The sequence below is a fragment of the Aegilops tauschii genome, chromosome 3 (assembly GCF_002575655.3).
Source record: "Aegilops tauschii subsp. strangulata cultivar AL8/78 chromosome 3, Aet v6.0, whole genome shotgun sequence".
In the NCBI taxonomy this organism is placed as follows: Eukaryota; Viridiplantae; Streptophyta; class Magnoliopsida; order Poales; family Poaceae; genus Aegilops; species Aegilops tauschii.
The window spans coordinates 337,685,230-337,706,584 of NC_053037.3; the positions used below are offsets into that span (position 1 = coordinate 337,685,230).

The window sequence follows — 21,355 nt, forward strand, 5'->3', positions numbered from 1 at the left end:
TAGGTATGATCATGTATATAGGCATCACGTCCGCGACAAGTAGACCGAAACGATTCTGCATCTACTACTATTACTCCACACATCGACCGCTATCCAGCATGCATCTAGAGTATTAAGTTCAAAAGAACAGAGTAATGCTTTAAGCAAGATGACATGATGTAGAGGGATAAACTCATGCAATATGATATAAACCCCATCTTTTTATCCTCGATGGCAACAATACAATATGTGCCTTGGTGCCCCTGCTGTCACTGGGAAAGGACACCGCAAGATTGAACCCAAAGCTAAGCACTTCTCCCATTGCAAGAAAGATCAATCTAGTAGGCCAAACCAAACTGATAATTCAAAGAGACTTGCAAAGATAACCAATCATACATAAAAGAATTCAAAGAATATTCAAATATTGTTCATGGATAAACTTGATCATAAACCCACAATTCATCGGTCCTGACAAACACACCGCAAAAGAAGAGTTACATCAAATAGATCTCCAAGAAGATCGAGGAGAACTTTGTATTGAGATCCAAAGAGAGAGAAGAAGCCATCTAGCTAATAACTATGGACCCGAAGGTCTGAGGTAAACTACTCACACATCATCGGAGAGGCTATGGTGTTGATGTAGAAGCCCTCCGTGATCAATGCCCCCTCCGGCAGGACGCCGGAAAAGGCCCCAAGATGGGATCTCACGGGTACAGAAGGTTGCGGCGGTGGAATTAGGTTTTTGTGGATGCCCCTGATGGTTTGGGGGTACATAGGTATATATAGGAGGAAGAAGTACGTCGGTGGAGCAACGTGGGCCCCACGAGGGTGGAGGGCGCGCCTGGGGGAGGTGGGCGCGCCCCCTACCTCGTGCTCTCCTCGTTGATTGCTTTACGTAGACTCAAAGTCCTCTGGATCATGTTTGTTCCGAAAATCACGTTCCCGAAGGTTTCATTCCGTTTGGACTCCGTTTGATATCCTTTTCCTTCGAAACACTGAAATAGGCAAAAAAAATAGCAATTTGGGCTGGGCCTCTGGTTAATAGGTTAGTCCCAAAAATAATATAAAAGTGTATAATAAGCCCATTAATCATCCAAAACAGAATATAATATAGCATGGAACAAAAAAATTATAGATACGTTGGAGACGTATCAAGCATCCCCAAGCTTAATTCCTGCTCGTCCTCGAGTAGGTAAATGATAAAAACAGAATTTTTGATGTGGAATGCTACTTAGCATAATTTTCAATGTAACCCTCTTAATTGTGGTATGAATATTCAGATCCAAAAGATTCAAGATAATAGTTTAATATTGACATAAAAGTAATAATACTTCAAGCATACTAACTAAGCAATTATGTCTTCTCAAAATAGCATGGCCAAAGGAAGTTCATCCCTACAAAATCATATAGTTTGGTCATGCTTCATTTTTGTCACACAAGAATGCTCTCATCATGCACAACCCCGATGACAAGCCAAGCAATTGTTTCATACTTTAGTAATCTCAAACTTTTTCAACTTTCACACAATACATGAGCGTGAGCCATGGATATAGCACTATGGGTGGAATAGAATATAATGATGGGGGTTATGTGGAGAAGACAAAAAAGGACAAAGTCTCACATCAACGCGGCTAATCAACGGGCTATGGAGATGCCCATCAATTGATGTTAATGTGAGGAGTAGGGATTGCCATGCAACGGATGCACTAGAGCTATAAATGTATGAAAGCTCAACAAAAGAAACTAAGTGAGTGTGCATCCAACTTGCTTGCTCACGAAGACCTAGGGCATTTGAGGAAGCCCATTGTTGGAATATACAAGCCAAGTTCTATAACAAAAAATTCCCACTAGTATATGAAAGTGACAAAACAAGAGACTATCTATCATAAGGATCATGGTGCTGCTTTGAAGCACAAGTATGGAAAAAGATAGTAGCATTGCCCCTTTTTATTTTCTCTTTTTTTGGGGCCTTTTTTTTGGCCTTTATCTTTTTTGGGGGGACAATGCTCTATGAATGACGATCATCACACCTCTATTTATTTACAACTCAATGATTACAACTCGATACTAGAACAAAGAATGACTCTACATGAATGCCTCCGGCGCTGTACCGGGATGGGCAATGAATCAAGAGTGACATGTATGATAATATGCATGGTGGCTTTGCCACAAATACAATGTCAACTACATGATCATGCAAGGCAATATGACAATGATGAACGTGTCATGATAAACGGAACGGTGGAAAGTTGCATGGCAATATATCTCGGAATGGCCATGGAAATGCCATAATAGGTAGGTATGGTGGCTGTTTTGAGGAAGATATAAGGAGGTTTATGTGTGATAGAGCGTATCGTATCACGGGGTTTGGATGCACCGGCGAAGTTTGCACCAACTCTCAAGGTGAGAAAGGGAAATGCACGGTACTGAAGAGGCTAGCAATGATGGAAGGGTAAGAGTGCGTATAATCCATGGACTCAATATTAGTCATAAAGAACTCACATACTTATTGCAAAAATCTACAAGTCATCGAAAACCAAGCACTACGCGCATGCTCCTAGGGGGATAGATTGGTAGGAAAAGACCATCGCTCGTCCCCGACCGCCACTCATAAGGAGGACAATCAAAGAACACCTCATGTTTCAAATTTTTTACACAACGTTTACCATACGTGCATGCTACGGGACTTGCAAACTTCAACACAAGTATTTCTCAAATTCACAACTACTCAACTAGCACAACTTTAATATCACTACCTCCATATCTCAAAACAATCATCAAGCATCAAACTTTTCTTAGTATTCAACACACTCATAAGAAAGTTTTTACTAATTTTGAATACCTAGCATATTAGGACTAATTTCCCAATTTAAGCAAATTACCATGCTGTTTTGTAGGACTCTCAAAATAATATAAGTGAAGCATGAGAGAACAATAGTTTCTATAAAACAAATTTACCACCGTGCTCTAAAAGATATAAGTGAAGCACTAGAGCAAAACTATATAGCTCAAAAGATATAAGCGAAGCATATAGAGTATTCTAATAAATTCCGAATCATGCGTGTCTCTCTCAAAAGGTGTGTACAGCAAAGATGATTGTGGTAAACTAAAAAGCAAAGACTCAAATCATACAAGATGCTCCAAGCAAAACACATATCATGTGGTGAATAAAAATATAGCTCCAAGTAAAGTTACCGATGGACGAAGACGAAAGAGGGGATGCCTTCCGGGGCATCCCCAAGCTTTGGCTTTTTGGTGTCCTTAGATTATCTTGGGGTGCCATGGGCATCCCCAAGCTTAGGCTCTTGCCACTCCTTGTTCCGTAATCCATCAAGTCTTTACCCAAAACTTGAAAACTTCACAAAACAAAACTCAACAGAAAATCTCGTGAGCTCCGTTAGCGAAAGAAAACAAAACACCATTTCAAGGTACTGTATTGAACTCATTATTTATTTATATTGGTGTTAAACCTACTGTATTCCAACTTCTCTATGGTTTATAAACTATTTTACTAGCCAAAGATTCATCAAAATAAGCAAACAACACACAAAAACAGAATCTGTCAAAAACAGAACAGTCTGTAGTAATCTGTAACTAACGCAAACTTCTGGAACTCAGAAAGATCTACCAAAATAGGAAGGCCTAGATAATTTGTTTATTGATCTACTGCAATTGGAATCAGTATTTTATCACATTCTGGTGATTTTTAACAATTGTTTTCGTGAACAGAAAGTTTCTGGAATTTTCAGCAAGATCAAATAACTGTCATCCAAGAAGTTCCTATAGGTTTAACTTGGCACAAACACTAATTAAAACACAAAAACAAATCTAACCAGATGTTAGATCAAATATTTATTCCTAAACAGAAGCAAAAAGCAAAAAACTAAAAAATAAAATTGGGTTGCCTCCCAACAAGCGATATCGTTTAACTCCCCTAGCTAGGCATAAAAATAAGGATAGATCTAAGTGTTGCCATCTTTGGTAGGCAATCCATAAGTGGCTCTCATAATAGATTCATATGGCAATTTAATTTCCTTTCTAGGGAAGTGTTCCATGCCTTTCCTTAACGGAAATTGGAATCTAATATTTCCTTCCTTCATATCAATGATTGCACCAATCGTTCTAAGGAAAGGTCTACCAAGAATAATAGGACATGAAAGATTGCAATCTATATCAAGAACAATAAAATCTACGGGCACATAATTCCTATTTGCAACAATAAGAACATCATTAATTCTTCCCATAGGTTTCTTGATAGTGGAATCCGCAAGGTGCAAGTTTAAGGAGCAATCATCAAATTCGCGGAAACCTAACAAATCACACAAAGTTTTTGGAATCGTGGAAACACTAGCACCCGAATCACACAAAGCATAGCATTCATGATCTTTAATTTTAATTTTAATAGTAGGTTCCCGCTCATAATAAAGTTTTCTAGGGATAGAAACTTCCAACTCAAGTTTTTCTTCATAAGATTGCATCAAAGCATCAACGATATGTTTAGTAAAAGCTTTATTTTGACTATAAGCATGAGGAGAATTTAGCACGGATTGCAACAAAGAAATACAATCTATCAGAGAGCAACTATCATAATTAAATTCCTTGAAATCCAAAATAGTGGGTTCATTGATATCTAAAGTTTTGACCTCTTCAATCCCACTTTTACATATTTTAGCATCAAGATCTAAAAACTCCGAATTCTTGGAACGCCTTCTAGGTAAAGGTGGCTCATCTCCAGTCCCATCATTATCAAGATTCATATTGCAAAACAAAGATTTAATAGGGGACACATCAATAACTTTTAGATCTTCATCTTTATTCTCACAAAAACTAGAAGAACACGCTTTCACAAAGCAATCTTTCTTAGCACGCATCCTCGCGGTTCTTTCTTTGCACTCATCAATGGAAATTCTCATAGCTTTGAGACACTCATTGATATCATGCTTGGGTGGAATAGATCTAAGTTTCAAAGAATCAACATCAAGAGAAATTCTATCAACGTTCCTAGCCAATTCGTCAACTTTAAGTTTGGTTGCCTGCATACACTTCTCAACCCAGCCTGGTTGAGCAAAAACAGGCCCTAATACGCCATTTGCAAGTTGTTTGGTTGCCTGCATCTAGTGTCCCTGCATTAGGTAATACGAAGTGCACTTTGTTTGGTTGCCTGCATTGGCCCAAGCGGCACATGAACACGGTGTTTGCTTGCATACGGCGTACAAGTTGTGCTTACCTTGTACCCTAGTTGGTGAGTTTACCCACAATGATCACACCTAGCACACCAACACCACAACACAGCAATGGCAATGAACTGGGCAAAGATGATGAAGTTCTCCAGCTTCAACCCAAACTGACGATACACCTTGACACCTCCAACCTTGCCACTGTCAACACTGCTGCCTCCGTGCTTTCGCACCCAGTCGGAGTAAGCTTGATCTGCTGCCTGCCTAGTCTTGAACCCTCTATGACTGCTGTTGCTATACGATGCCACTTGGGCACTGGCCTCTTCCCATGAACTGTAAACCCCTGGAGCCTTACCGATGAACACGGCATACCACTTGCCCTAGCAATGCACAAGAGTAAGAGTTGAAGCAGCAAATCAATGGAGCACACAAGTAGCAAGAAAAGTAGCACACAAACAACAATGGAGCAGAAGAGAAGAAGTAAAGCATGCATGATCATACGGCATAGCAAGTTCTACCTAGCACTACCTAGGTGTTAACCTACCACTGCTACCTCTTGAGCACTGCGTTGGTTTTCCCTTGAAGAGGAAAGGGTGATGCAGTAAGTAGCATAAGTATTTCCCTCAGTTTTTGAGAACCTAGGTATCGATCTAGTAGGGGACCACGCTCGAGTCCCACGCACCTACACAAACAAATAAGAACCTCGCAACCAACGCGATAAAGGGGTTGTCAATCCCTTCACGGTCACTTACGAGAGTGAGATATGATAGATATGATAAGATAATATTTTTGGTATTTTTATGATAAAGATAAATAAAGATGCAAAGTAAAATAAACGGCAATAGAAATAGCTAAGTGTTGGAAGATTAATATGATAGAGAATAGACCCGGGGGCCATAGGTTTCACTAGTGGCTTCTCTCAAGAGGATAAGCACTACGGTGGGTGAACAAATTACTGTCGAGCAATTGATAGAATTGAGCATAGTTATGAGAATATCTAGGTATGATCATGTATATAGGCATCACGTCCGCGACAAGTAGACCGAAACGATTCTGCATCTACTACTATTACTCCACACATCGACCGCTATCCAGCATGCATCTAGAGTATTAAGTTCAAAAGAACAGAGTAATGCTTTAAGCAAGATGACATGATGTAGAGGGATAAACTCATGCAATATGATATAAACCCCATCTTTTTATCCTCGATGGCAACAATACAATACGTGCTTTGCTGCCCCTGCTGTCACTGGGAAAGGACGCCGCAAGATTGAACCCAAAGCTAAGCACTTCTCCCATTGCAAGAAAGATCAATCTAGTAGGCCAAACCAAACTGATAATTCGAAGAGACTTGCAAAGATAACCAATCATACATAAAAGAATTCAGAGAATATTCAAATATTGTTCATGGATAAACTTGATCATAAACCCACAATTCATCGTTCCTGACAAACACACCGCAAAAGAAGAGTTACATCAAATAGATCTCCAAGAAGATCGAGGAGAACTTTGTATTGAGATCCAAAGAGAGAGAAGAAGCCATCTAGCTAATAACTATGGACCCGAAGGTCTGAGGTAAACTACTCACACATCATCAGAGAGGCTATGGTGTTGATGTAGAAGCCCTCCGTGATCAATGCCCCCACTGGCAGGACGTCGGAAAAGGCCCCAAGATGGGATCTCACGGGTACAGAAGGTTGCGGCGGTGGAATTAGGTTTTCGTGGATGCCCCTGATGGTTTGGGGGTACGTAGGTATATATAGGAGGAAGAAGTACGTCGGTGGAGCAGCGTGGGCCCCACGAGGGTGGAGGGCGCGCCTAGGGGAGGTGGGCGCGCCCCCCTACCTCGTGCTCTCCTCGTTGATTGCTTTACGTAGACTCCAAGTCCTCTGGATCACATTTGTTCCGAAAATCACTTTCCCGAAGGTTTCATTCCGTTTGGACTCCGTTTGATATCCTTTTCCTTCGAAACACTGAAATAGGCAAAAAAACAACAATTTGGGCTAGGCCTCCGGTTATAGGTTAGTCCCAAAAATAATATAAAAGTGTATAACAAAGCCCATTAATCATCCAAAATAGAATATAATATAGCATGGAACAATAAAAAATTATAGATACGTTGGAGACGTATCAACCACCGCATCCAAAAGAGGGTGTCGTCCTACCACCGCAAGTTCACCATCAGCGTGAGGGGTTAGTATATACCACCTCACAAAAATATACAGACCATCAAATAGTTTTTCAGCCCTAGCTACACAAAATGTACGTCGTCATTGTCGTCGTCGTCGCCACCGCCATCACCGTCGGGGATCATGCACGCTCATAGGCAGCACTAATCTAGTACTAGTGCTTGCCCAGCCAGCTCCTGAGCCATAGCACCCTGTGAGCGTCTGCCGTGGAAACGAACCCAACACCCTGGGCCTTGTTGTCAAGCAGGTGGCTGAGAGCTGCCATGAGAGCCCACCCTGGGTCATGACAGCGCCATACAGGTCAGGGTGGACGTCGGGGGGCTTGCAGTCCCTGATGGCTGTTGCCAGCTCCTTCACCGCATCAGTCATGCTGCAAAATACATTGATCTCCTCCTCCATCAGGCCTCCTCTCTTCCTCTTCCTATCATGTACGGGGTCAAATGGCTTGTCGAAGGGCTTCACAAAGGGCTTGTTAGGGCCATCAAGGACCTCGATGTCCGGGGTCCCAGGGAAGTCTGGCATGGGAGAACCAAGAGGCTCCCTCGAGCCCATGGCATGCTTCCCAGTTGCCAGCCCGAAGGAGAAGATGTGCTGCATCTGGCTATAGTTATGTATGGATGTGTTGAGGAACTCAGCGTCCCTTGGGTGGTCCTAAGAATGAACCACAAGAGTTGTTAGTTGCGATTAGGAGTAGGCAATGGTGGACAGTATGAAAAGGAAGAGGGTTGTGAGCTAACCGCGACATGGCCGGCGTAGTGCTCTGCCTCCAGAACTATGGAGCAAGTGTTCTCATCCCATGAGGCGCCGCTAAGGTCCCTCAGCTTTGACACTTGGATCCATCGACCTCTCCACTTCCTCAGGTGGTTGTACACTGAAGGAAATATGCCCTAGAGGCAATAATAAAGTTGTTATTAATATTTCCTTATATCATGATAAATGTTTATTATTCATGCTAGAATTGTATTAACCGGAAACTTAGTACATGTGTGAATACATAGACAAACAGAGTGTCACTAGTATGCCTCTACTTGACTAGCTTGTTTATCAAAGATGGTTATGTTTCCTAGCCATAGACATGTGTTGTCATTTGATGAATGGGATCACATCATTAGAGAATGATGTGATGGACAAGACTCATCCGGTAGCTTAGCACTATGATCGTTTAGTTTGTTGCTATTGATTTCATCATGACTTATACATGTTCCTCTGACTATGAGATTATGCAACTCCCGAATATCGGAGGAACACTTAGTGTGCTATCAAATGTCACAACGTAACTGGGTGATTATAAAGATGCTCTACAAGTGTCTCCGATGGTGTTTGTTGGGTTGGCATAGATCGAGATTAGGATTTGTCACTCCGATTGTCGGAGAGGTATCACTGGGCCCTCTCGATAATGCACATCGCTATAAGCCTTGCAAGCAATGTTACTAATGAGTTAGTTGTGGGATGATGCATTACAGAACGAGTAAAGAGACTTGCCGGTAACGAGATTGAACTAGGTATGGTGATACCGACGATCGAATCTCGGGCAAGTAACATACCGATGACAAAGGGAACAACGTATGTTGTTATGCGGTTTGACCGATAAATATCTTCGTAGACTATGTAGGAGCCAATATGAGCATCCAGGTTCCGCTGTTGGTTATTGACCGGAGATGTGTCTCGGTCATGTCTACATAGTTCTCGAACCCGTAGGGTCCGCACGCTTAACGTTCGATGACGATTTATATTATGAGTTATGTGATTTGATGACCGAAGTTTGTTCAGAGTCCCGAATGAGATCACGGACATGACGAGGAGTCTCGAAATGGTCGAAGGTATTGATTCATACATTGGAAGGTTGCATTCGGACATCGGAATGGTTCCGAGTGATTTGGGCATTTTTTCGGAGTACCGGGACGTTACCGGAACCCCCTCGGGGAAAGATACGGGCCTTATGGGCCATAGGAGGGAGGCTAACCAGCCCACAAGGGGCTGGTGCGCCCCCCACAAGGGCGAAATCACTAATTAAGGAGTACTCGTTGCAAAGAACACTCCACTTTCCCAGGTCGCGGGAAGTGGCGCACATGCAGCACGCCACTTGTCGCCACCTGGGAGTTTTCCCTTTTTTCGTAGATCCGTTTATTCAAAATGTTTTATCTTTTTACCCATGCGTCCAAATCTTGAACCTTTTTCACCATTGGATTCCTCGCTTCGAGATCTACAAAACTAGATCCCATGTTGATAGGTTTTGACGAACTTTTTTTCACAAAAAACCGGACGTAAAAAACCGAACCGGGAGCACGGTTTTTTTCCCTTTCCGAAAGAGGCACGCCCGTGCCTCTCGCGAAATCACAACCGTGCCTCTCGTGGAAGCAAAACCGTGACTCTCGTGGAAGGAAAAAAATAGAAAGCGCTTTTTTTCGTTTCCAAGAGGCACGGCCGTGACTCTCGCGAAAGCACAACCGTGCCTCTCGCGAAAGCAAAACCGTGACTCTCGCGAAAGAAAGAAAAAACGCGTATTTTTTCCCTTTCTGAGAGGCACGGCCGTGACTCTCGCGAAAGCACAACCATGCCTCTCGCGGAAGCAAAACCGTGACTCTCGCGAAAGAAAAAAAAACAGAAAATGCGTTTTGTTTTTCCCTTTCCGAGAGGCACGGCCGTGACTGTCGCGAAAGCACAACCGTGCCTCACGCGGAAGCAAAACCGTGACTCTCGCGAAAGAAAAAAATAGAAAATGCGTTTTTTTCGTTTCCGAAAGGCACGGCCGTGGCTCTCGCTAAAGCACAACCGTGCCTCTCGAGGAAAAAAACCGTGACTTTCGCGAAAGAAAAAAAAAAGAAAACGTGTTTTTTCACGCAAAAAAAATTCAAATTTTTTTTATCGAAAAGCTAAGGAAGACCAGGGGAAAACCAAAACGTCAAAAAAAACCCGCTTAAAAAGCCGAAAACGCGTGCGGAAAAATAAAAAAAATCCGGAGGGAGCGTCCAGAGCGCGACACGTGGCGAATGGCTGAGAGTGCGCCAAGTGGCGCTGATCGTTGCGAGGCTCCCGAAGGAGCGCTCGTTAACTAGTTGCTCCCCCACAAGGGAGGAGGCCGAATTGAACTTGGGAAGGGGGCGCCACCCCCCTTTCCTTCTCCTAATCCCTCTCCTTCCCCTTTTCCCCCTCCGGTAGAAGGAAAAAAAGGGTGGGGCCGAATCCTACTAGGACTGGAGTCCTAGCTCCTCCCCTCCTTTATATACGGGGGCAGGGGCACCCCAAAGGGACAACAGACAATTGTCTTAGCCGTGTGCGGTGCCCCCCTCCACAGTTACACACCTTGGTCATATCGTCGTACTGCTTAGGCGAAGCCCTGCGCCGGTAACTTCATCGTCACCGTCGCCACGCCGTTGTGCTGACGGAACTCTCCCTCGGCCTCAACTGGATCAAGAGTTTGAGGGACGTCACCGAGCTGAACGTGTGCAGATCGCGGAGGTGTCGTACGTTCGGTACTTGGATCAGTTGGATCATGAAGACGTTCGACTACGTCAACCGCGTTACTTAACGCTTCCGCTTTCGGTCTACGAGGGTATGTGGACACACTCTCCCTGCTCGTTGCTATGCTTCTCCTAGATAGATCTTGCGAGATCGTAAGAAATTTTTGAAATACTACATTCCCCAACAATGGTATCAGAGCCAGGTCTATGCGTAGATGTTATATGCACGAGTAGAACACAAAGAGTTGTGGGCGATAATAGTCATACTGCTTACCAGCATGTCATACTTTGATTCGGCGGTATTGTTGGATGAAGCGGCCCAGACCGACATTTACATGACCACGTTCATGAGACTGGTTCTACCGCCATGCTTCGCACACAGGTGGCTAGTGGGTGTTTGTTTCTTCAACTTTAGTTGAATCGAGTGTGACTACGCTCGGTCCTTGTTGAAGGTTAAAACAGCACACTTGACGAAAAATTGTTGTGGCTTTGATGCGTAGGTAAGAACGGATCTTGCTAGAAGCTCGTAGCAGCCACGTAAAACTTGCAACAACAAAGTAGAGGACGTCTAACTTGTTTTTTCATGGCTTGCTGTGATGTGATATGGTCAAGACATGATGATATATAATTCGTTGTATGAGATGATCATGTTTTGTAACAGCTTTCGGTAACTGACAGGAGCCATATGGTTGCCGCTTTATTGTATGAAATGCAATCGCCATGTAATTGCTTTACTTTATCACTAAGCGGTAGCGATAGTCGTAGAAGCAATAGTTGGCGAGACGACAACGATGCTTCGATGGAGATCAAGGTGTCAAGCCGGTGACGATGGTGATCATGACGGTGCTTTGGAGATGGAGATCAAAGGCACAAGATAATGATGGCCATATCATATCACTTATATTGATTGCATGTGATGTTTATCCTTTATGCATCTTATTTTGCTTAGTACGGCGGTAGCATTATAAGATGATCTCTCACTAAATTTCAAGGTATAAGTGTTCTCCCTGAGTATGCACCGTTGCTATAGTTCGTCGTATCGAGACACCACATGATGATCGGGTGTGATAAGCTCTACGTTCACATATAACGGGTGCAAGCCAGTTTTGCACACGCAGAATACTCGGGTTAAAGTTGTCGAGCCTAGCATATGCAGATATGGCCTCGGAACACTGAGACCGAAAGGTCGAGCGTGAATCATATAGTAGATATGATCAACATAGTGATGTTCACCATTGAAAACTTCTCCACCTCACGTGATGATCGGACATGGTTTAGTTGATATGGATCACGTGATCATTTAGATGACTAGAGGGATGTCTATCTAAGTGGGAGTTCTTAAGTAATATGATTAATTGAACTTTAATTTATCATGAACTTAGTCCTGATAGTATTTGCATAACTATGTTGTAGATCAATAGCTCGCGATGTAGCTCCTCGTTTATTTTTGATATGTTCCTAGAGAAAAACTATGTTGAAAGATGATAGTAGCAATGATGCGGACTAGGTCTGTGATCTGAGGATTATCCTCATTGCTGCACAGAAGAATTATGTCCTTGTTGCACCGCAAGGTGACGGACCTATTGCAGGAGCAGATAACAGACGTTATGAACGTTTGGCAAGCTTGGTATGATAACTACTTGATAGTTTAGTGCGCCATGCTTTATGGCTTAGAACCAGGACTTCAAAAACGTTTTGAACACCACGGAGCATATAAGATGTTCCAAGAGCTGAATTGGTATTTCAGACTCATGCCCGAGTCGAGAGGTATGAGACCTCTGACAAGTACTTTGCCTACAAGATGGAGGAGAATAGCTCAACCAGTGAGCATGTGCTCAGATTGTCTGAGTACTACGATCGCTTGAATCAAGTGGGAGTTAATCTTCTAGATAAAATAGTGATTGACAGAGTTCTCTAGTCACTATCACCAAGTTACTGGAACTTCGTGATGAACTATAATATGCAAGGGATGACGAAAATGATTCCCGAGCTCTTTGTGATGCTGAAATTGGCGAAGGTAGAAATCAAGAAAAGCATCAAGTGTTGATGGTTGACAAGACCACTAGTTTCAAGTAAAAGGGCAAGGGAAAGAAAGGGAACTTCAAGAAGAATGGCAAGCAAGTTGCCACTCCCATGAAGAAGCCCAAAGCTAGACCCAAGCCTGAAACTGAGTGCTTCTACTGCAAAGGAAAAAAGTCTTTGGAAGCGGAACTGCCCCAAATACTTGGCGGATAAGAAGGATGACAAAGTGAACAAAAGTATATATGATATACATGTTATTGATGTGTACTTTACTAGTGATCATAGTAGCCCCTGGGTATTTGATACTCGTTCAGTTGCTATGATTAGTAACTCAAAACAGGAGTTACAAAATGAACAAAGACTAGTTGAGGACGAGGTGACGATGTGTGTTGGAAATGATTCCAAAGGTTGATCAGATCACCATTGCACACTCCCTTTACCTTCGGGATTAGTGTTGAACCTAAAATAAATGTTATTTGGTGTTTGCGTTGAGCATAATATGATTGGAACATGTTTATTGCAATACAGTTATTCATTTAAGTCAAAGAATAATTGTTATTCTGTTTACATGAATAAAACCTTCTGTGGTCATACACCCAAGGTGAATGGTTTATTGAATCTTGATCGTAGTGATACACATATTCATAATATTGATGCCAAAAGATGCAAAGTTGGTAATGATAGTGCAACATATTTGTGGCACTGCCGTTTAGGTCATATTGGTGTAAAGCGCATGAAGAAACTCCATGCTGATGGGCTTTTGGAATCACTTGATTATGAATCACTTGATGCTTGCGAACCATGCCTCATGGGCAAGATGACTAAGACTCCGTTCTCCGGAACAATGGAGCGATCAACTGATATTGAAAATAATACATACTGATGTATGCGATCCGATGAATGTTGAGGCCTGCGGCGGGTATCGTTATTTTCGGACCTTCACTGATGATTTGAGCAGATATGGGTATATCCACTTGATGAAACATAAGTCTGATTTTAAAAGTTCAAAGAATTTCAGAGTGAAGTGGAAAATCTTTGTAACAAGAAAATAAAGTTTCTACGATCTGATCGCGGAGACGAATATTTGAGTTACGAGTTTGGTCTTCATTTGAAACAATGTGGAATAGTTTCGCAACTCACGCCACCTGGAACACCACAGCGTAATGGTGTGTCCGAACGTCATAAACGTACTTTATTAGATATGGTGCGATCTATGATATCTCTTGCCAATTTATCACTATCGTTTTGGGGTTATGCATTAGAGACAGCTGCATTCACGTTAAATAGGGCATCATATAAATCCGTTGAGACAACACCATATGAATTGTGGTTTGGCAAGAAACCTAAGCTGTCGTTTCTTAAAGTTTGGGGTTGCGATGCTTATGTGAAAAATCTTCAACCTAATAAGCTCGAACCCAAATCGGAGAAATGTGTCTTCATAGGATACCCAAAGGAAACTGTTGGGTACACCTTCTATCACAGATCCGAAGGCAAGATTTTCGTTTCTAAGAATGGATCCTTTCTAGAGAAGGAGTTTCTCTCGAAAGAATAGAGTGGGAGGAATGTAGAACTTGATGAGGTAATTGTACCTTCTCCCAAATTGGAAAGTAGTTCATCACAGAAATCAGTTACAGTGATTCCTACACCAATTAGTGAGGAAGCTAATAATGATGATCATGAAACTTCAGATCAAGTTACTACTGAACCTCGTAGGTCAACCAGAATATGGTCCGCACCAGAGTGATACGGTAATCCTTTCCAGAAGTCATGTTACTAGACCATGACGAACCTACGAACTATGAGGAAGCAATGATGAGCCCAGATTCCGCAAAATGGCTTGAGGCCATGAAATCTGAGATAGGATCCATGTATGAGAACAAAGTATGATCGGCAAGCCATAGAGAATAAAATGAATCTTCAAGAGGAAGACGGATGCTGATAGTAGTGTTACTATCTACAAAGCTCGACTTGTCGAAAAAAGTTTTTGACAAGTTGAAGATGTTGACTACGATGAGATTTTCTTACTCGTATCGATGCTTAAAGTCTGTCCGAATCATGTTAGCAATTGCCACATTTCATGAAATCTAGCAAATGGATGTCAAAAACTACATTCCTTAACGGATTTCTTAAAGAAGAGTTGTATATGATGCAACAAGAAGGTTTTGTCAATCCTAAAGGTGCTAACAAAGTGTGCAAGCTCCAGCGATCCATCTATGGACTAGTGCAAGCATCTCGGAGTTGGAATATACGCTTTGTTAAGGTGATCAAAGCATATGGTTTTATACAGACTTGCGGTGAAGCCTGTATTTACAAGAAAGTGAGTGGGAGTACTACAACATTTCTGATAAGTATATGTGAATGACATATTGTTGATCGGAAATAATGTAGAATTTTTTCTGGAAAGCATAGAGGAGTGTTTGAAATAAGTTTTTCAAAGAAAGACCTCGGTGAAGCTGCTTACATTTTGAGCATCAAGATCTATAGAGATAGAACAAGACGCTTGATAAGTTTTTCTTTTCAATGAGTACATACCTTGACAAGATTTTGAAGTAGTTCAAAATGGAACAATCAAAGAAGGAGTTCTTGCCTGTGTTGCAAGGTGTGAAGTTGAGTAAAGATTCAAAACCCGACCACGGCAGAAAATAGAAAGAGAATGAAAATTCATTCCCTTTGCCTTAGTCATAGGTTCTATGAAGTATGCTATGCTGTGTACCAGACCTATTGTGAACCTCACCATGAGTCTGGCAAGAGGGTACGATAGTGATCCAGGAGTGGGTCACTTGACAGCGGTCAAAATTATACTCCCTCCTTCCATCTATATAGGGCCTAATGCGTTTTTCAAGACAGCCTTTGACTATTGACAAGATTAATAGTACATGACATGCATAATGTGAAAATTATATCATTGAAAGGTCCTTTCACATACGAATTTGACGATGTGCTTTGTGTAAGTTGCATGTCATATATTATTGCTCTAACATTTGGTCAAAGTTAGCCTCGAAAAATGCATTAGGCCCTATATAGATGGAAGGAGGGAGTACTTAGAATACTAAGGAGATATTTCTCGGTTATGGAGGTGATAAAGAGTTCGTCGTAAAGAGTTACGCTGATGCAAGCTTTTACACCGATTCGGATGACTCTGAGTCTCAATCTGGATACATATTGAAGGTGGGAGCAATTAGCTAGAGTAGCTCCATGCAGAGCATTGTAGACATAGAAAATTTGCAAAATACATATGGCTCTGAATGTGACAGACCCATTGACTAAGCTTCTCTCACAAGCAAAACATGATCACACCTTAGTACTCTTTGGTTGTTAATCACATAGCGATGTGAACTAGATTATTGACTCTAGTAAAACCCTTTGGGTATTAGTCACATGGCGATGTGAACTAATCACATGGTAATGTGAAATATTGGTGTTAAATCACATGGCAGTGTGAACTAGATTATTGACTCTAGTGCAAGTGGGAGACTGAAGGAAATATGCCCTAGAGGCAATAATAAAGTTGTTATTTATATTTCCTTATATCATGATAAATGTTTATTATTCATGCTAGAATTGTATTAACCGGAAACTTAGTACATGTGTGAATACATAGACAAACAGAGTGTCCCTAGTATGCCTCTACTTGACTAGCTTGGTTATCAAAGATGGTTATGTTTCCTAGCCATAGACATGTGTTGTCATTTGATGAACGGGGACACATCATTAGAGAATGATGTGATGGACAAGACTCATCCGGTAGCTTAGCACTATGATCGTTTAGTTTGTTGCTATTGATTTCACCATGACTTATACATGTTCCTCTGACTATGAGATTATGCAACTCTCGAATATCGAAGGAACACTTAGTGTGCTATCAAACGTCACAACGTAATTGGGTGATTATAAAGATGCTCTACAGGTGTCTCCGATGGTGTTTGTTGGTTGGCATAGATCGAGATTAGGATTTGTCACTCCGATTGTCGGAGAGGTATCTCTGGGCCCTCTCGGTAATGCACATCACTATAAGCCTTGCAAGCAATGTGACTAATGAGTTAGTTGTGGGATGATGCATTATGGAACAAGTAAAGAGACTTGCCGGTAACGAGATTGAACTAGGTATGGTGATACCGGCGATCGAATCTCGGGCAAGTAACATACCGATGACAAAGGGAACAATGTATGTTGTTATGCGATTTGACCGATAAAGATCTTCGTAGAATATGTAGGAGCCAATATGAGCATCCAAGTTCCGCTATTGGTTATTGACCGGAGATGTGTCTCGGTCATGTCTGCATAGTTCTCGAACCCGTAGGGTCCGCACGCTTAACGTTCGATGACGATTTGTATTATGAGTTATGTGATTTGATGACCAAAGTTTGTTCCGAGTCCCGGATGAGATCACGGACATGACGAGGAGTCTCAAAATGGTCGAGAGATAAATATTCATATATTGGAAGGTTGCATTCGGACATCGGAATGGTTCCGAGTGATTCTTGCATTTTTCCGGAGTACCGTGAGGTTACCGGAACCCTCGGGGAAAAGATATGGGCCTTATGGGCCATAGGAGGGAGGCTAACCAGCCGACAAGGGGCTGGTGCGCCCCCCACAAGGGCGAAATCACTAATTAAGGAGTACTCCGTGCAAAGAACACTCCACTTTTCCCAACTAATTGAGGCGTAGTCGTGGTCTCGTTCTTGTACCAGGGCCCCGGGTGAAAACCCTTGTCTGTTCTCAGACTCGGCAGCGGCGATGTATTGCATCGTCACCCTCTTGGGGGCGTTGTCGTGGAGTTTTGGTGTCGTCGGTTTATCCTAGGTGAGTTGTTAGGCTAGCTCTAAGCTTCTTGTTGTATCTTGCAATCCGCTTTATAAGAGTTTTCTCTCCATCTTGTATCGTTCGACCGCGTACTGTTGAGTGTTGTTGCTTTATTTATAAAGCGAGGCAAAAGCCTGTTTCGAGTTTGTGCATCTCTGCCGTAGTTCATGCTGACACACATGTCGGCATACAAAACAATCACATCTCGATCATAATTCATGCATCTCGGCCAGGAAGGAGGAGGCGGGTTTAGGCTCGTCGGGCATGGCATGAGGGCGGACGGGTTTTGTGGGAGCGAAGAGAATGGCGCTTATGTGTACTACGGACGGGCGGGCCAGAGGAGGACAAGGAAAAAACGTTGTGGGCATGCAAACCCGGCCCAAATTTAGGACAAAAATGGATAAAATGGACGGATGTCCATTTGCGTCGCCGCGCACATAAAAAAGAAAAGAATGTGTGGCCGCGTTGGAGTTGGCCTTTAGGATCAGAATGTCCGCTACGGTGACGTAGCCCGCCTATCATGGAGTCGTGGCTGTGGTTATGACTTATGATACTGCTACCTGCTATCTAGTCGTGCGCCACCCACCCTACCGTCGTGAACAAGTGGCTGTCGTGCGCGCGCCTTTACCTCGAAACCGTATGAACGGAGCCGGCCGACCGTTCTCTTCGTAGTGCTCCTATAGCTCGTTACGGAGCGTGCCACCGCCCTCGAGTCCTGGTAGCAGCAGTAACTTGCTGCCAGCCGGCCAGCTTCCGGAACGTACTCCGTAGATGGCAGCGTGCAGAGGTTGAAAGCTATGGGCTGGCGCACACCGACCAACACAAACAAATTCATTCACTCACCGAATGGAAAGAGCGCGGCGCGAGAGCGAGCGAGAGAGGCCCCCACCTCCGACAAGCGTGCAGTGCACCGCCTCTGCTTTCCGGTGTGCAGCTGGACTCTGTCCCGGGCGCCATCAGTGCGATCCATCCATACGCAGACGCGGACGGTGACCGCACGGCCCCAGGGAAGTTACGCGCCTTTACTTTGGAGCCCGTAGCTTGCGTTGCGAATGGAATCCAATACGAGATGACTTGTGTTTTTCAAACGAAGAAAAGGGGAGAGGAGCTTCTTTTGCTCACTCTTTCCGTGACGACCGACAAAAAAGTTGGCGTCGTCAATAGTTACCACCACCACACCCATCAATCAAAGGAATGGAAAGCGGATCGACTGGTAGTAGTAGGGAAGAATGAAAGGAGGGAGATGAGATGAGATGGAACAATTCATTATCAAAATTGCCTTGGAGCATATCCTTTGATCAGATCTGTGTGCCGATGGACGGGAACGGGACTGGGCTAGACGAGCATCATCTGGAACAAGAGGTCGTTCCAGATGTCGATGGGGCCGGGGAGGCACCAATGGATGCAGTCGTTGTAGAGCTGCACCTTCTCGTTGGGCCAGTGCCCGTACCGGCTGGGGTGGCCGTCGGGCCGCATCAGCATGGCGGCCGTGGCGTCCATGAGCATCAGCCGCAGCCCCTTTGTCCGCGCGGTCTTCTCCGCCGCGCGGTACTCCTCCATCTGCGCCGTGTAGAACTGCAGGTCCCGCCCCTCCATCACCGTCTGGTTGCTCCGGACCGGTTCCGTGCGCTTGCAGTTGCCGCCCTGGTCCCAGGTCCCGTTCTCGAAGTGCGACATGGGCGACAGCATCCGCACAATCACCCGCGCCTTCACCTTGCCCTCCAGGGCGTTGATCGCCCGCAGCGCCACCCGCCACGCCTTGCGCTGCGAGTAGTAGAGCGTCAGGTCCGGCACGCCGTACTGCCGGCTGCAGAAGCTGCACCCGATCAGCCGCCGCTTCTCGTAGAAGAGCGAGGGGCGGGAGAACCAGTTGGCCGCCGACACCAGCACGTAGTCGAACCGGGGCACCTGCGACACCCACTTGTCGTCCGGCTCGTCCAGGTAGAGGCTGTAGTGCCCCGTGTGCGCCGGGTCGTCGTGGTCGGGCTCCCGCGCCCGCACCAGGAACGGCGACCAGAACATGTTGATGGTGAAGTTGTACGCCCGGTAGTGGTACACCTTGTTCTGGTCCGTCGGGTTCGCCGAGATGTCCTTGGGATACGCCACCTGCAATCCATTTGTTCAGCCTCAAAGGTCAGTCCAGTGCGCAAACATGGCAAACATGGCAGGCGAGGAAAATGTACGGTACCTGTGAGAGGAGGCAGAGCAAGGACTGCATATGGTTGCGAGCCAGGGAGTCCCCGACGAAGGCGAGGGACTTGTGGCGGACGAACTGCAGGAACTGGACGGGGTCGAAGCGCGGCAGCTCGCAGCCGGACGGCCTCCAGCGCCACTTGAGGAAGCCGAGGTCCGGTCGGCCGTACTTGAGGCAGTTCTGGTGCTCCTGGATCATGCCGCACGTCTTGTGGTTGTAGTAGGGCGCCTCCGCGTCGGGCACCCACTCGCCGCGGAAGATGTCGCAGTACTTCATCACGCTCACCACCTGCGTGGAGGAGGCCAGCTTGGTGGCGCGCGGCACGCCGACGCCGCCGAGCCCGAAGTACTGCGCGTTGGTCAGCAGGATGAGGATGGCCAGCGCCGAGAAGTAGACCGGCACGGGGCCGAACAGGACCTTCAGCAGGAGATGGAGCTTCATCTCCTCTCCCACCCGCCGCCTATCTACTAGTAGCTCCTACTACGTATAACACCTATCTACTTACAACCTGCAGCAATTCGCAAGCAAGCAAGGAGAGAAAAACCATGGATATCTATCTAGCTTGAGCTTGGTACTAGACGAAGAAGAAAGAAGCAAGAGGCAGCAGCGCACGAGGAAGGGGATGATGGATGGATGGATGGCTCTTTCTTGCCTTTGCCGGGCGGTGCTTGCTTTGCGGACCCTGTCTCTCTAGGCTATCTGTGCGGGTGCGAGGAGATGAGGTGCCGCTTCTTGAAGGCGGTGGACGCGGAGGAGAAGAGAGTAGGTGCGCGGTTCATTTCAATATTGACAGGTGGGCTCGCCGAGGAACATGTCTGTCTTTTCCCATATTAATACTTACTCGCAATGCAATGTAACCTAACCCTGCCTTGTGCTGCGTGCGACTATTTGATTATGCTACCCACCATGGCCACCACGTACTCGCATGACCTCTGTTGTGCCGTCGCGTGCCATTTGCCAGTCGAGCTGTAAACCGGGATGTCATGGACGGGGGATGGATCGGGTCATGCTCGTGCATCATGCGGTGCACCCCGCCCCTCCAGGGCCTCTGCAGATCTGAAGCGACTTGGTCAATATCCTACTCTACGTACTCGTTTGGTAGGCCCTCTGTCGCGGCCGCCCTCCCCTCCCATTCCCTCCCTCCCCTCCCCCATCCCCCCGTGGGTGACCTAAGGGCCTCAACCCTAGCAGCTGTGATGGAGGCAACGCTCCCTCCCTCTGCTCTTAGGGTGGCACGGGGCGCCCAGACTTGAGGGTGCGGCCCCGATCAACTGCGATGTAGCCGATCTGGTCCACGGCGGCGAGGCGGCCAGCCAGCGTCAGTGACGGCTCGGCCGGCATTGATCCACCAGATTTGGGGCGTAGGGCCTTGGATCCGGGGTGGCGGCCCCTAGGATGGCCTTCCTGTCATGTGGCGCGGCGAGACAGGTGGGCTACCGGGGATCGGATCGGGCGGCCAACGATCCACCGGCGGATTGTTGCCCCAGCAGCCAACCGCGCCGAGTTGCTTCTCCCTTCACTCCTTGCGAC

At 45.2% G+C, this 21,355-nt stretch overlaps 1 protein-coding gene across 1 annotated transcript; it reads right to left on the bottom strand.

Moving 5' to 3' along the window:
* Positions 1-18,880: 18,880 nt before the first annotated feature.
* On the bottom strand, positions 18,881-20,629 carry LOC109782172 (protein trichome birefringence-like 21). The gene is made up of 2 exons (XM_020340769.4): positions 19,820-20,629; positions 18,881-19,737 (listed from the first exon to the last, which is right to left on the bottom strand). The coding sequence occupies exons 1-2, from the start codon at positions 20,264-20,266 to the stop codon at positions 18,967-18,969; spliced, it is 1,218 nt and encodes a 405-aa protein (XP_020196358.1). The 5' UTR covers positions 20,267-20,629; the 3' UTR covers positions 18,881-18,966.
* Positions 20,630-21,355: the final 726 nt, after the last annotated feature.

Coding starts and splice junctions, on each gene's coding strand:
- LOC109782172 (XM_020340769.4), bottom strand. CDS start 20,266: ATGAAGCTCCATCTCCTGCTGAAGGTCCTGTTCGGCCCCGTGCCGGTC. Junction 19,738..19,819: donor TGCTCTGCCTCCTCTCACAG/GTACCGTACATT, acceptor AATGGATTGCAG/GTGGCGTATCCCAAGGACAT.